This window comes from Sus scrofa, chromosome 6, assembly GCF_000003025.6.
Source record: "Sus scrofa isolate TJ Tabasco breed Duroc chromosome 6, Sscrofa11.1, whole genome shotgun sequence".
Taxonomy (NCBI): domain Eukaryota; kingdom Metazoa; phylum Chordata; class Mammalia; order Artiodactyla; family Suidae; genus Sus; species Sus scrofa.
The window spans coordinates 66,990,598-67,004,808 of NC_010448.4; the positions used below are offsets into that span (position 1 = coordinate 66,990,598).

At 55.6% G+C, this 14,211-nt stretch overlaps 1 protein-coding gene across 9 annotated transcripts in view; it reads left to right on the forward strand.

Moving 5' to 3' along the window:
• Positions 1–14,211, forward strand: part of KCNAB2 (potassium voltage-gated channel subfamily A regulatory beta subunit 2) — an 88,473-nt gene that overhangs the window by 62,224 nt on the left and 12,038 nt on the right. For 8 of the 9 annotated variants that reach the window (XM_021095244.1, XM_021095239.1, XM_021095242.1 and 5 more), the window contains 6 exons: positions 113–156; positions 961–998; positions 8,462–8,541; positions 10,936–10,980; positions 12,215–12,259; positions 13,439–13,482. In XM_021095244.1, the coding sequence (XP_020950903.1) occupies positions 113–156; positions 961–998; positions 8,462–8,541; positions 10,936–10,980; positions 12,215–12,259; positions 13,439–13,482 (296 nt within the window). Of the gene's footprint in view, positions 1–112; positions 157–960; positions 999–1,764; positions 8,542–10,935; positions 10,981–12,214; positions 12,260–13,438; positions 13,483–14,211 lie in introns of all 9 variants that reach the window. The other variant, XM_021095246.1, reaches the window with a different exon arrangement.

Consider the following 14,211-nt stretch of genomic DNA (forward strand, 5'->3'; position numbering starts at 1 on the left):
CCCCCGTCTTCAGAGCCCCCAGAAGAGGTTGGGTGGGTGGTCTGGGGCGCTGGTCAGTTGTGGGGGTGTCCAGCCCTGGTCCCTGGGAACTCACGCCGTGTCTGTTTTCCAGGAACCTGGGCAAGTCCGGCCTGAGGGTCTCCTGCCTGGGGCTCGGTGAGTGTGGTGGCCCCTGGGTCCAGCGGCACCCAAGGAAGCAGGGGCTGCCGGAAGGCTGAAGGGATCACCCCTGGGGTAGGGGGAGGGAGCTGCACCCAGAGCCAGGATGGAGGGGGGCTCGGTCGCCATGGTAACCAGGAGGCAGTAGGGGAGGGTCCTAGGAGAGGGAGGGGGACAGAGATACAGCCTGAGCAGGGGGGGATGTGTCAGGTACCAGGGCCCCCTGCCCGTGCAGCCCCCTGGCCAGCATCAGAAAGTCACGGGCACCCCCACGTGCCAGCATCTTCTTTCCTCACGTGACAGAGCACATGACACAGTCCCTCACGAAGGGCAGTCGCATTTTGCCCTGTTTCTTCTTTTGCCAGATGTGAGCTTTGTTCCCAGAACACGCTGTCCCTCTGCCTCCACGGTGCGCACGTACATACACACACACACACACACACATACACACACTGCCCAGCAAGCAGGGACGTGGCTGTCAGACCTGAGCATCTCAAGGAGACGGCCCTGGTCTCACCGCCTGTGGCGGTCCCTGGAATAGGAGCTGCCTCAGCTTGAGCCCCAGTGAGCACTTCAAAGCCCTGCGGTCAGCCGCCAGCTCTGGGCACTTGCTGTCCCTTTGGTTCAGTGGCCTCAAGCACAGGAGACTTGCCCTGAGGGCCAGGTGTCACCCACACCAAGCACAGGCTCACTGCAGAGCAGAGCAGTGTGTGACCTGGGGCTGTCCCCCTGCACCCTGTAGCCTGGGGAGATGGGGCTCCCCAGAGCAGCTCTCTGACTTGCACCTGTGTCTCCTTGCAGGAACATGGGTGACCTTCGGAGGCCAGATCACGGACGAGGTAAGGTGGGGGTCCCGTTCTCCCAAATCCTGGGGCGGGCCGCCCACACCCAGGCACAGGGTAAAGTCCATGAAATGCACCAGGTAGTCTGCGCCCAGGGCAGCTGCGTGGCTCCCCGCTTTGTCTCTGCAGGGTGCCCTGGGGCCAACAGAAAGAGGGAGTCCTGGCGGCGGTGCTGACACCTGGGGCGTCCCCAAGCTGCTTAGAGTCGCCAAAACTCAGGTTCCTGATATAACACCCATTCCACAACCCGCAAGGAGAATTCAGGGAGTGCTCCCTTTCAAAACCTAAAGCCCAGTGCAGTTCTGTGCTGCTCCCACAGAGGGCGCCCCTGTAAATTTAACACTTCCATAAAGGGAGCTCCCGTTATGGCTCAGGGGGTTAAGAACCCCACATAGTATCTGTGAGGATGTGGATTCAACCCCTGGCCTCGCTCAGTGGATTAATGATCTGGTGTTGCCGTGAGCCACAGCATAGCTCGAAGATGCAACTTGGATCCAACTTTACTGTGGCTGTGGGATAAGCCAGCCACTGCAGCTCCGATATGCCCCCTAGCCCATATGCTGCAGGTGCAGCCATAAAAAGAAAAAAGAAAAAAAAAAAAAAAAACCTTTGATAAATATCTGCGGCAGCCAGCACGCACAGTCTACACATTTTGCTGCAAGCTGAGGTCCGAGGAGAGCAACATCTGACCAAGCTCCTAGCTGCGCGTGCCCCCTCGCCATCCTTAATCCGACGTACTCGCTGGGGCTTCTCTCCGCCACAGGATGCAGCATGGCCCGCATCTGTCCTGGGCAGGACACTGACTCCCAGGCTGATGGGCCCCTCTGGGCACCGAGTGAATATCTTGGAAGCGAGAACAGTGGCATTTGCTCAGAGAGCTCCGAATGTCTGCACAAGAAGCTGCCTGCACATCCGCCCTTCGTACCACGAAAAAGGCTGCATTTAAAAATTAATAAGCGAGTTCACGTGAGACATCGTAGCTGTGATTTCGGTTACTTTTCAAAGGAAAAGCTTGGCTCCCCTCAAAATCTGGATGCCCTTCATTTGTGTTCTTGTTCCTCTTTCTTCTAGGACAGTGGCTATGTAGAACTAATTGCCCTCGCTTTGAGGTTCTGGGTCTGCCCTATCTCAGGATTGAGACAGGTGTTTTTTGGGTGGCAGGGAGTCGTTTCGTCTTTAGCCGTAAGACTGGTTCCAAAAGCATTTAAAATAGAAGGGACTGTGTTACTGGGCTGTACGCCTGAAATTGACACAACATTGTAAATCAATTACACTGCAATTTTTTTTTTTTTTTGGTTGGGGGGTGTTGGCTGCACCCATGGCATGTGGAAGTTCCCAGGTCAGGGATCGAACCTGTGCCACAGCTGTAAGCCAAGCCAGAGCAGTGACAACGCCAGATCTTTAACCCAGTGAATCAGCAGGGAACTCCATACTTCCTTTTTTTAAAAAAAGAGAGTCATGAGTGAGTTCCCTGGTGGTACAGCAGGTTAAGGATCCAGCCTTGTCACTGCAGCAGCTTGAGTCACTGCTGTGCCGTGGGTTCACAGGGAATTTTCACATGCCACGGGCACAGCCAAGACAAACAAAAAAAAAAAAGATTCGTGAAAAAGAAAGGTCAGAGCCCCAGAGCCCACGTGGTTCACCCCCAATAGGCTGTGTCTGATTCGCCTGTGTCCCTTTCGATGTGCAAGAATTCTGGGGAGGATGTGACTTCGTTTCCAAATGGCATTAGCTACGCTGCATGTGATGTCCTTGAGGGAAAGACATAGAGAAGTGGCCAGATCGTCACTATCCAATTAGGTGACTTTTTCTCCAGCAGACCCATCGCACCCAAAGAGTATTGATTAATGATCCCGTGGCAGCCACAGCTGGCTCCTGCCTTCTCCATCAGAGACATAGTGACGTGCATGAAGATACTGGAAGTCGTTTCCAGATGACACCAAGCTGGGAGGACAGCGGCTACGATAGAAGACAGATTCAGGCTTCTAAAAAGCCCTGGCAGGCGACGATGATGGAGCCAAGGGACAAGCAGAATTTTCCCATGGAATCCTACAGTTAGTGTCCCAGAAAATCAAGACCTCGAGTCTGAGGAGCCACAGTTCAGATGAAGAATGCCCAGACTGGGTTCTCTAGCTGCCTGGCCTGGGCCAGCAGGGTTGGCACCACAAAGAAGCAAGGACCATCCTGGGCTGCAGAGAAACAAGGGTGCTGCCCAAACCCAGAGCAGCCCCTGGCCCATTGGGCACCCTGGATGAGTGACTCTGCCTAGAACACGTGATCCTGCTAAATTCATGGCCAAAGGCAGGTGTCTAGTGTGGCACGGGCTCCAGAAACAGAGTCCTGTTTTTAGAGTTACCTCCTGTATGCAAGACACTGTGCCCGGACACCAGGGCAACACAGAAACAGGGAATGAGAAATTTATTATGGCAGCGTGTTGTGCCGTGGCAGGACTCTGAAAATGTCCGTTAAGTGATGGCCCCAGGGCCAAATCTGGTCCCTGGCCTGGTTTATCTTTTTTTCTTTCTTCTTAAAAATAAGAAACATAAAATTTGCCATTTTAACCATTTTTCTTGTGGTTCAAATAAGCATAACATGTGGAGTTCGCGTTGTGGCTCAGCGGGTTAAGAACCCATGAGGATGTGGGTTCAATCCCTGGCCTCGCTCAGTGGGTTAAGAATCTGCTGTTGCCGCAAGCTGGGGCATAGGTCGCAGAGGCGTTGCTGTGGCTGTGGTGTAGACTGGCAGCTGCAGCTCTGTTATGACCCCTGGCCTGGGAACTTGCATTTGCCTTGGGTGTGGCCATAAATGAAAAATAAAATAAGCATAACATAAAATGTACCATGTTAACCAATTCTTTCAATATATAGTTCAGTGCCATTAAGTATCTTAACTTAGCTGTGCAACCCTTACCACCACCTATTTCCAGAATTTTCCATCACCCCAAACAGAAACTCTGTACCCATGAAGCAATAACTCCCCAGCCCCTGGCAACCTCTGATCAGTCTCTGTGTCTGTGAATTCTGCAGCCCAGTTTTTGTAAATAAAGCTTTATTGACAGGCAGCCACGCCAGTTCGTTTACATATTGTAAGCGGGCTGAGTTGAATAGTTGCCGCAGAGACCACCTGGCCCACAAAGCAGAAAATATTAACCTTTTAGCCCTTTACAGAAAAGTCCCCTGTCCTGTGGGGTCACAGCAGCATCTGTAAATCTCAGTGGGGCTGTCGTCCCACAGAGGGAGGCCCCGTGGGCTGGGCTGGGCTGGGACACAGGAAGCAGACGGTGTTGGTAAACCTCAGGTCACATGGCCAAGTAGCAGCACTGCCCTGGACAGACTCAGATTTCCAAACTCAAGTTCAGCGCCCTTTCTGTGACCTGGCACAGCTGTTCAGGTAGAAAACTCCCCCTCAGGGCACGTGTTCCAAGCAGCTTGGGCCATAAAAATTTAATAAGAATAGTGGCTAAGGACTCCACATTTATTATGGCCCTCAATCCTCCATCCGCCCTGGGAGCGAGGTGTTCTTATCCCATTCCGAGGACGCAGAGCCTGGGGGCTGAGCAGGTGCCGAGGTCACACCTGGAGAGTAATGGCCAGAGGATTTTAGTAGAGAGGGAAGTGGCCCTGACTTAGGTCTTAAAAGCCTCTGTCTGGCTGCTGCCATTTGTGGGGAGGGCGGGGACACTTGTCAGATTGTTACATGTGCCCATATACCCTGGAGATCTGTTTAAAATGCAGATTCCGATGTGGCAGGTCTGGGGCGGAACCTGGGCTTCTGCATTTCTGATGCTGCTGTTGCTGATGCATGGATGGCCCTTTGCCTGGGGTGGGGAGGGACACGAACAGAAGCAAAGAGAGTTAGGGGGCTACCCTAAAAACCTCTCCGGAGGGACGCTGCAGCTGGGACCAGGTGGGACCAGGTCGGCAGGAGCGGTCAGGTACCGAATCCGTTTGCAGGGGGAGCTGACAGGATCGGCCGGAGGTTCGATGGTGGATTGAGAGAAAGATGAGTACAGGATGCCCAGGTGTTTGACCTGAGCACGGGATGGGCAAGACCACAGGTACAGCTGCTGCTCCTCAGCACACACCAGCCCCACTGCCTGCAGCGCCCCCTCCGCAAGCCTCCTCCCCTGCCTGCCAGACAAACTCCTAACCACCCTTCAAAACCCAGCCCTGTAAATTCGGAAACACGCTATAACATGGATGAAGCTTGAGGAGGGAGCTGGGGGAGGGAGAACGGGGAGTGAGTGTTTGATGAGGACAGAATTTCAGTTTGGGAAGATGACAGAGATCTGGAAATGGACAGTGGTGATGGTTGTACAGTGGGGGAAATGGATTTAATACCATTGAACTGTACACTAAAAATGGTTAAAATGGTAAACTTTTTCGTTGTATATATTTTACTGCAATTTTTAATTTTTTTTTTAAAAAAAGGAACAGATGAGATCTCCATGAACTGATGTGCACTGATTTCCAGGATGTATTTTAAGTGAAAAAAGCAAAGTGCAGAGGAATACCTGTAGGGGAACCCTCCCTGTGAGCTTGATGGAACCAAAAGAAAACACGCTGTGTGTCTGAAATATGCAAATAAAAGCCCTGAGCCACCTGGCTCAGCACCCTCCCCAGGGGACACCATGCACGTCTAACCGGCTGTGTAACCTTCAGCACACGGTGCTCTCTTGGCAGAACCGGGGCAGCCGGTGGGGGGGACACATACAGGAGAAGTCAAGACCAGGATCTGCTGGGAGGGAGGGTCGCCTCCTGTGCCTGGAGTCGGAAGACTGAGGAGCCCAGAGCAACTGGGGAGCATGCGCGTGGATGCATTAGATACATTGTTATGCTTGAGCCACCGAAGGGAGGAGCGAGCCAGTCCTCCCGGCAGATGGATCCAAAAAACTCCTCCACCAATGGCCTTCGAAGCCAGGAACTTTCCTACTCGGATGACAGCAGCTGACTGATAGGGGTCAGCATTGACATGCTCAGTATCTAAAAGCTTTGGGGTTCATTGCCAACATGTGAAAATCAGATTTTACCCCCCTCCCCAATATCCTGGATTTCTGGCTCCTCTTGAAATTCAAGGGATTTGTTTGTAGCCAGCCACCTTCCGCAGGTGGTGTTTGTGCCCGCGCCACCCACCAATCCCCATGGGGCACTAGCCTCCTTCTCCACACCCGCCTGGCCAGTGGAGTTTCTGTGTTAGGTTTGGAGGCAGCTCTGAGAAGCTGCTCCTGCCTGGCTCCTTCCTGCGGTTTTTGAGGGTTGAGTATTATTCACTGTGCCCTGGGCTGGCCTGGGCGGCAGGCTTGGTGCTCTGAGCTGAGCTGCTGGAATTGGCTGGTGGGGAAGTTTGCATCTGCGATGCTCGGAGGGACACCTGCGCTATGTGGAGGGCCAGCAGGGTTCGGGGGCTGCTTCTCCGCTGCATCTTGGAGGGGGCTGTCCCTTGCAGGCAGGCTTCGTCACCGTGTCATCAAACCCCGTCTTCAAGGCACTGGAGGAGCTCGGGCCAAGGCCAGGGGGCTCCTGAGGCCAACAGTCTCTCCATCTGCAAATGATAATCATACCACCCTCAGGCGGCTGCCGGGAAGACTTCAGTGGATACGGTGTCCCAGGCGCATTCCAGCCCAGGCTTTCAGAATGTGTTTATTCTGCCAAGATTTACTGCACTCCTGCTGCGGCTCTGCTAGTTTCCCAGCGCGGCTGCAGCAAAGTCCCACACACGGAGTGGATTAAAACAGCAGAAGTTTATGCTCTCACGGTTCCGAGGCCAGAAGTCCAAGATCAAGGTGCAGAGCCTCGCTGGCACCAGAGCCCTGGAGAGGCGTCCGTTCCAGTCCTGTCTCCCGGCTCTGCCGGTGGCTGGCCCCGTTCGACGTTCCCTGGACTGTAGGCTCTTTACCCGAATCCCTGCCTCCGTCTTCACATGGCCCCTTCCCTGTGTGTCAACCACTCGTATTGGGTGTAGGACTCACCCTAATGCAGGTTGACCCCATCTTACCTAATTACAGAACCAGCACCCTGCATCTCAGGACCAAGTAAAGTGTAGGTTCTGCTTCCTCGATGCAGAAAGAATTCAGGGAGACGCGGAGCAACCAGGAAAGGAAAGCGTTTCTTCACATAGGATGCTCGTGAGCAACACAAGCAGGCGGGGAGGGAGTACCCCACCCTGAGAACGTGGGGGGGCTACAGTTTTATAACCAAAGAATGGGGAGGGAGAGAAAACCACCTTATTCTTCATTCTTCTCTTTGTTTTTTTAAAGGGCCCAGCATATGGCAGTTCCCAGGCTAGGGGTCAAATTGGAGCTCCAGCTGCCGGCCTATACACCACAGTCACAGCGACACAAGATCCGAGCCCCGTTTGCAACCTCCACCACAGCTCGCGGCCACGCTGGATCCTCAACCCACGGAGCGAGGCCAGGGATCGAACCCGCGTCCTCATGGATACTAGTTGGGTTCATTTCTACTGAACCACAAGGGGAACTCCCTCATTCTTGAGTAGACATCAAGCTTCCACCATCAGCCCCTGCTCCACGTCAGGCAGGGAGTTTTCTTGGCCCTACGAAGTCAGACTGGGACTGTCATGGCGCAAAGGAAATGAGCAAAAAGGCGGTGATATATATTAAATATGATCAGTCATCTCAGTTTCAGTTTAATGTCACCCTCCCCTATATTTTTGTTTTTAGTGTGCTCAGAGAAGCATCTAGGAATCATTAACCTACCAATTTAGGGACAGGACGTGGGTCTCATTCCACCATAATGCTTGATTATTTGGGGGCATGTCTCATGCTTCTGTTGTGTGGTTTTATGATAAGCAAGCCTGCTTCCCGCTGCCCTGAGGGATCATTAACTTACAGGGTCTCCCATACTTTTTTCCTGTTTACAATCCCCTAGAGGGATAACCTATTTAATCACCTACTTTGTCTCACTACTCTGTCCCCATCAATTGCATCTGCCCCCAAAAAACCAAAACAAACAACAAAAAAACCATTGCTAGGAGTTCCCTGGTGGTCCCGCAGGTTAAGGATCTGGCAGCGTCCCTGCTGTGGTGTGGGTTCAATCCCTGGCCCTGGAGCATCTACATGCCATGGGTGTGGCCAAAAAACAATTTTTAAAAAATCGCCAAATAAATTCACATTCTGAGATTCTGGGGGACTTGATTCAACCTAGTACAGACACTCAGCCCCATGATGACCCAACAGGTGGGGTCCCTGCTCACAAGAAATTCACGATCCAGAGGCTCTTCCTTCACGCATTCTTCTTTCTTCTCTCGGGTCTGTGACTGAGCTGCTTGTGGGCCGGCCCTCTGGCAGGAGAGGACTCGGGGTGTCCGAGGACGGGGACGGGGCCCTCGAAGGGCCTCCCCATGCCTCCAGGTTGTGCTCCGGAGCCCCCGCACCGCACCCCCCACCCCCAGGCCTGGCCAGACAGTGCCACCTGCAAGCAGCCCTGGTTGTCTCATTCCAGATGGCAGAGCAGCTAATGACCTTGGCCTACGACAACGGCATCAACCTCTTCGATACTGCAGAGGTCTACGCTGCGGGCAAGTACGTGCCTTCTTTTGTGGCACGGGAGGCGGGGGTGGGGAGAAAGTGGTGCAGGTCCCGGCTTTCCCGGGAAGAGCCCCCGGGGGCCCCGTTCCCAAGAGGGTTTGTGCCTCCCACTCCGCCTGCTTCTCTGAACTCTAAATGCTGGAGGAGGGTTGTTTTCCCAGAGTCACAAAGTCCTTGGATCCTGGTCACTTGTCCGAGCAGCGAGATGACCACGGTCCCACCGGTGCCAAAGATGCCAAGCTGGGCAGGAGCCCTGATTAAGCTGCAGTCCAGGCTCTCCTGCCGCGCCCGCCACCTGCAGCCAGCCCCGCACGTGTGACATTTTCACATCTTAATGGCACCATTCGGGCTTCAGGAAAGGCAGGGCCTCTCAGCGGCTGGGGAGACGGGGTCTGCCGAGCCGAGCCGAGCGCTGTAGGAAGCACTTCCCATCTTGGCAGTGAACTTTCCTTCTCAATTATGTAAAAGCCCTCTTCAGCCAAGGCTGCTGGCTTGGGTTTTAAAGGCTGGCTGTAATCAAATCATCCACTCCCTTGCATCGGGTTTCCAAAAGTCAGCTTTTGTTTGTGAAATCATTTGTTGGCTCGCTCTTCATCCTCCCTCCGGCCCCCTCCTGCCTGGAGTGAGCCAAGTTCCCATCAGCAGGCTGCTCACCCTGGCCCGCTGCGCATCGTGGCCACGGGGCCAGCACCTGCCTCGCAGACGCTGGGTTGTTACCTGCAGCCCGCGATAGGGCCCAGAGCACCGAGAATCGGGACCCCAGCCGGGCCTCCGCTCAAGTCCTGGCTCAGGGTCTGAGGATCCGACAGCCCCAGGGGCCTCTGGTGGGACCCTCGGGTCTCCCCCAGCCCCCATCAGCAGCCCTCTGTCCCTCCCAGTGCCACAGCGCCCCTCCCCACCTCTTTAAACTGGCAGCTGCTTTCCATCAGAGTGAAACACTTTCCAAACAGATGAGCTAAGCCAATGGGTCAGAGGTGGAAAAGCCCGCTACAGATGCCAAGCCCAGAGGCGCCCCCCATCCCGAGTACCCCGGCCTGTTCCCTGGCCTTGCGCCTGCCTCGGTTTTGCTGCCCACGAGAGCATGCAGGAGGCCGCCCCACGAAGCCTCCTCCAGCTCCAGATGGCCCAGCCCCTGTGACCGGTCCTGGCGCACCCCACTGCCCCCATCAAGGCCGCCAGGCTCTGTGCCCCGTCCTCTCTTCCCCCAGCTTAACCGGACCCCAGGGCTGGCATGCCAGGGCCCTCTTGCTAACCAGAGTGCCAAGCACAAATCTTACCGAGTCCCCTTGCTCGTGCGGATGCTAATTTTGGCCCTTCCCAGAAGGCTGTGGGATATCTGTGCCCCTGCGGGACAAATGCCAGCCTTACCAAATTCACGGCCATGAGACTTCACAGCCAAAAGCAACAGGCTTTGGTGAAGTCACTGTCCACAGCTCCTGTAACCTCCAGACCAAGGTCTGCCCCCCTCTTTCCCTCCTCTCCTGATAGTTTGTCCCACCCCATGAGGAAGACGAGGAGGAGGCCCAGAGCTGGGTGAATTTCTCTGCATCTTGACCATAAATGAAGAGCATTCCGAATGCATGCTAAACAGCTTGCAAATTAGAGCCCATTATTTCTGAGTGGATGACTCAGCCGTGTTATAATTGGAATGTAGCGCTGGGTATGGAGCCTTCTCCCGTCTGCTGTTTTTGCTCAGAAACATTTTGCTACAAGCAGAAAGTTCTTAAAAGTTAATCCAGCACTGCCGTGCCAAGCGAGGCTGGAACAGTCTACACACGACCGCAGCGGGCCCCGGTTTGGTACAGGGCAGGACAGACCGCGGTCAGCGTGGTGGTATCTGTCTCTCTATTGTTCAAGAAACAAGCAAGAAACAAGGGGGACACACACACACACACACACACACACACACACACACTCCGCTAGAAATTCAGCCCCGAGTCCCTGTTGATTGTCTCTGCAAACAGAGGATGCACTAGATGAATAATTTATCCTTTAAAAAGCACATTCTGGTCTGGAAACTTCACCCACATAACGTTGCCACACGTTTGCCCTGGTGAATTTCCAAGGGGCCAGGGGAACGGGCTGCTGCCTCTGGTCTGGCTGAGCAGGACGGCACTCCTTCCTTTCTGGGACACGTGCCTGCCTTGGTGGGGCACCTGCGCCCCCTGCCACCCTTGCAGCCACCTTTGTGGGTCATAAGCCAGCTGCTCCCAGGCGCTCTCCTCTCCCTGGAAAGAGCTGGCCCAGGCAAGGCTGGCATTGATAGCCTGGCTCTCTAGGCCCAGTGGCATTTTCACAGAGGAGACGGAGTGGCTGCGTGTCACCGTGGGGCAGGGTGTGATGTTTCTGTTCCGCTGTAATGAAATCCCCATGTCCCGTTTCCCGCAGGGCTGAGGTGGTTCTAGGAAACATCATCAAGAAGAAGGGATGGAGGTAATTCCTGGGCTCGTCCTGTGGTCTGTCCCGGACACTCGCACATGGAAGAGGACGGGGCGGGGGGAGGCACGGGGTCTGGGGTCGCGGCGGGCGCGGAGGCGTGCAGGGCCCGGGCCCGGCCTTGGCCAACACTGGCTTGGATCCCAAGGCTGGGCCTTCCTGTTTTCCAGCGGAGGGCAGAGCTGGCCTTGTCACCGGTGTGGCCAGCCAGTCTTTCTAAGGCCTGGCGGTCCCGGAACTTTTCTTGCTGGGAATGGGAGGGTGTCCTAGAAGGGAGGTAGCCCATGCTTCCTCCTGGGGACTGAGGGTCACACCGTGGGCTCTGTCATTAGAGGGAGCCCCCTGTGTTAGCGAGTCCCCAGTTACGTCTCAGGTGAGCACATGAGGCGGCGCTTAGGTCATCCTTCCTGCTTGGAGGTGACACTGCCGGCTACGGAGCTCCTGGCCTTGGAAGCTGTTTCCTGAGCGATCCTCCCCCAACCCTTCCATGGGAGGGAAGCACGGGGACACTGTCACCCCCACTTGTGGGAACGGTCAAGGTCAAACGTGGCCCAGCAGGGCTATCCTTACCCCTGGCACCAGTCCCTCCAGGACAGTCACAGGTGTCAGTGTTGCCTCGTGTGGGTTTGTAGCCGGAGACCTGAATCCATGCCCTTCCCTCGGGCTTTCAGCCACCTGAACCCGGACTCCCAGGGGTGCCATCAGGCCTGCCTCTGGGTCTGTACCCCCCCCCAGGCCCCTCCCGCCTCGGTGGCCCCCAGGCTGCCCTCCAAAGTGTCCCATCACAGCTCTCCTGCAACACCGCCTCGGCCTGTAGAGGAAGAGCCAGGCTGTGTGGCCCCTCCATCCTCACCAGCGCCGTCCACCCACCCTGCAGCCCCTTGACCTCCTTCTATGCCCTGAGCCGCGCCCCCACCCCCCCACCCCCATCCCTCTGTGTGCCTCCTCCTCTGGGCTCCAGTCACACTAGACTCCATCTCCAGGCTCCATCTCCATCAGGCCCCGCTGCCCAGCCTGCGGCTACCTGGTTAGATCATTGCATCACGTAGTTGGTTACGTCTGTGGGTTGTCTCCTGGCTCCAGGGGAGCCCCAGGACCCTCCCCGTCGAGGAGTCTGGTTTCACACTCTTGCTCCCAGAGAAGGGCTTAGGACCCCAGTGTTAGAGCTGACGGGAGGGTGGGGCAGGGGAGGGGCCGCGCCCCTCACACGCCTCCTTCTCTCGTTCTGCAGGCGATCCAGCCTCGTCATCACCACCAAAGTCTTCTGGGGAGGAAAGTAGGTGCAGCCGGCAGGCAATGCCCCGGGGGCGGGGGTTCGAGTCTGTGGACACCCCTGATTTAGGAGGCCCCTGAGGGGTGTGGGGGTTGTTATGCTGGAGACTGCAAGGGGTGGGGGCCTGGACCAGCCAGCCTCAGGAGCCTCGTGGAGGACAGAACTAGGCAGGCAGCCCAGTTTCCTGTCCCCTGGGGCCTGACATTTGTGCAGCCAGGTCCCTGTTGAGGGGCACCACGTTCCAGAAAAGCAGCTTTGGCTGAGCTGCCTTCTGCTAAAACCTTGTTTAAATTTTTTTTTCTTCCTTTTTGTTTTTGGACGCCCGGCCAGGGATCAGATGCAAGCCGCACACCACACTTGCGGATGGCAGCAACGCTGGATCCTTTAACCCACTGTGCCGAGCCAGGGAAAAACCCGTGTCCTGGTGCTACAGAGACGCCACCAATCCTGTTGCACCACAGCCAAACCTTGTTTAATTTTACCTTTTACTTTTTTTTTTTTTTTTTTTTTTTTTTTTTGCTTTTTAGGACCACACGTGCAGCATATGGAAGTTCCCAGGCTAGAAGTCAAGTCGAAGCTGCATCTGTTGGCCTACACCACAGCCACAGCAACATAGGATCAAAGCCACATCTTCAACCTACACCACATTTCACGGCAACACCGGATCCTTAACCCACTGAGTAAGGCCAGGGATCGAACCCACAATGTCATGGTTCCTAGTCAGATTCGTTTCCACTGCGCCACAAGGGGAACTCCTGGTTCATTTTTAATTTTTAAAAAACACAAGCCAGGAGTTCCCTGGTGGCCTAGTGGATTAAGGACCCAGCGTTGTCACTGCTGTGGCTCAGGTTAGATCCCTAGCTGGGACACTTCTGCATGCCACAGGTGTGGCCAAAAGAAAAAACGGCAGGGGGGGGGGGAATACCAAGCCAGAGAAAAGATTGAACAAGAGAGGACTCCATCCCCCATGGCCACCCCACCTCCCCAGCATGCCAGGGGAGCAGCGCAGCTCCGCCAGGCCTTCTCCGTGAGCAAACCCTCCCAGTCTCTTGGTTTTATCCCCAACGTGGAATCAGACTGCAGGTGGCGTGCGCTGACCTGCTTTTGTCCCAGCCTTGCGTCCTAACCCTTTTCCCCCAAACTGCGTTTGCAACATCACGCACCTTGTTGCCTGTTTTGCAGAGCGGAGACCGAGAGGGGCCTTTCCCGGAAGCACATCATAGAAGGTAAGGGGGGCCCTGGCTCCACACAGCCCCCGAAACCCACACCCTCCTCCCGTGGATGCCAAAGTGGAGGAACCAGGTTGCCCTGCCCCCGCCAATGCTATAAACTCAGGGCCTGATGACACCTCGTGCCCTGGTTCACCCAGGCTCACGCGGGGTGACGGGAGGGAGGGGGCGGGGCGGGGTGGGCTGGTCCCGCATCACCCTGGAAAGACACGGACAGGCCTGGGTTTCAACCCAAGCTGGGCGCTGTGCCCACCGGGTGACCTTGAGTGAGAGTCTGTGGCAGTGTCTGTAAAATGGGGGTGGTAAGAGCGCCCCCCCCCCGGGGTTACTGGAAATACAGACAAACCCTGCAGAAGCCCGGACAGCCCACTTACCCTGATTTTTGTCATCTCCGTGCCTTTCCTCCCCATATCCATTTTCATCAAGGAAATAGCGTCGCTCCATTAAAAAATCAAACAATTAAGGGGGCTTGCTGCCCCCCCACCTGGCACTTCTGAATTGGGAACCGCTGCCAAGCACCTGTGGGCTTCGGGCATCACTGGCCTTTGAAGCTCCAGATGGTGCATGTGGCTTTCCTCCCACTCACCCCCCAGGCCACTCTAAAAGGGGTCCCCCCCATTCAGACATAGGACATTTGGCTCTGGGGAGTGCCCGCTTCTTCTCTCGTGGCTCTTCTCCACCTCGGTGGCACGTGCCCACACGTGTGCCCCGCCGTCCACAGCCCCC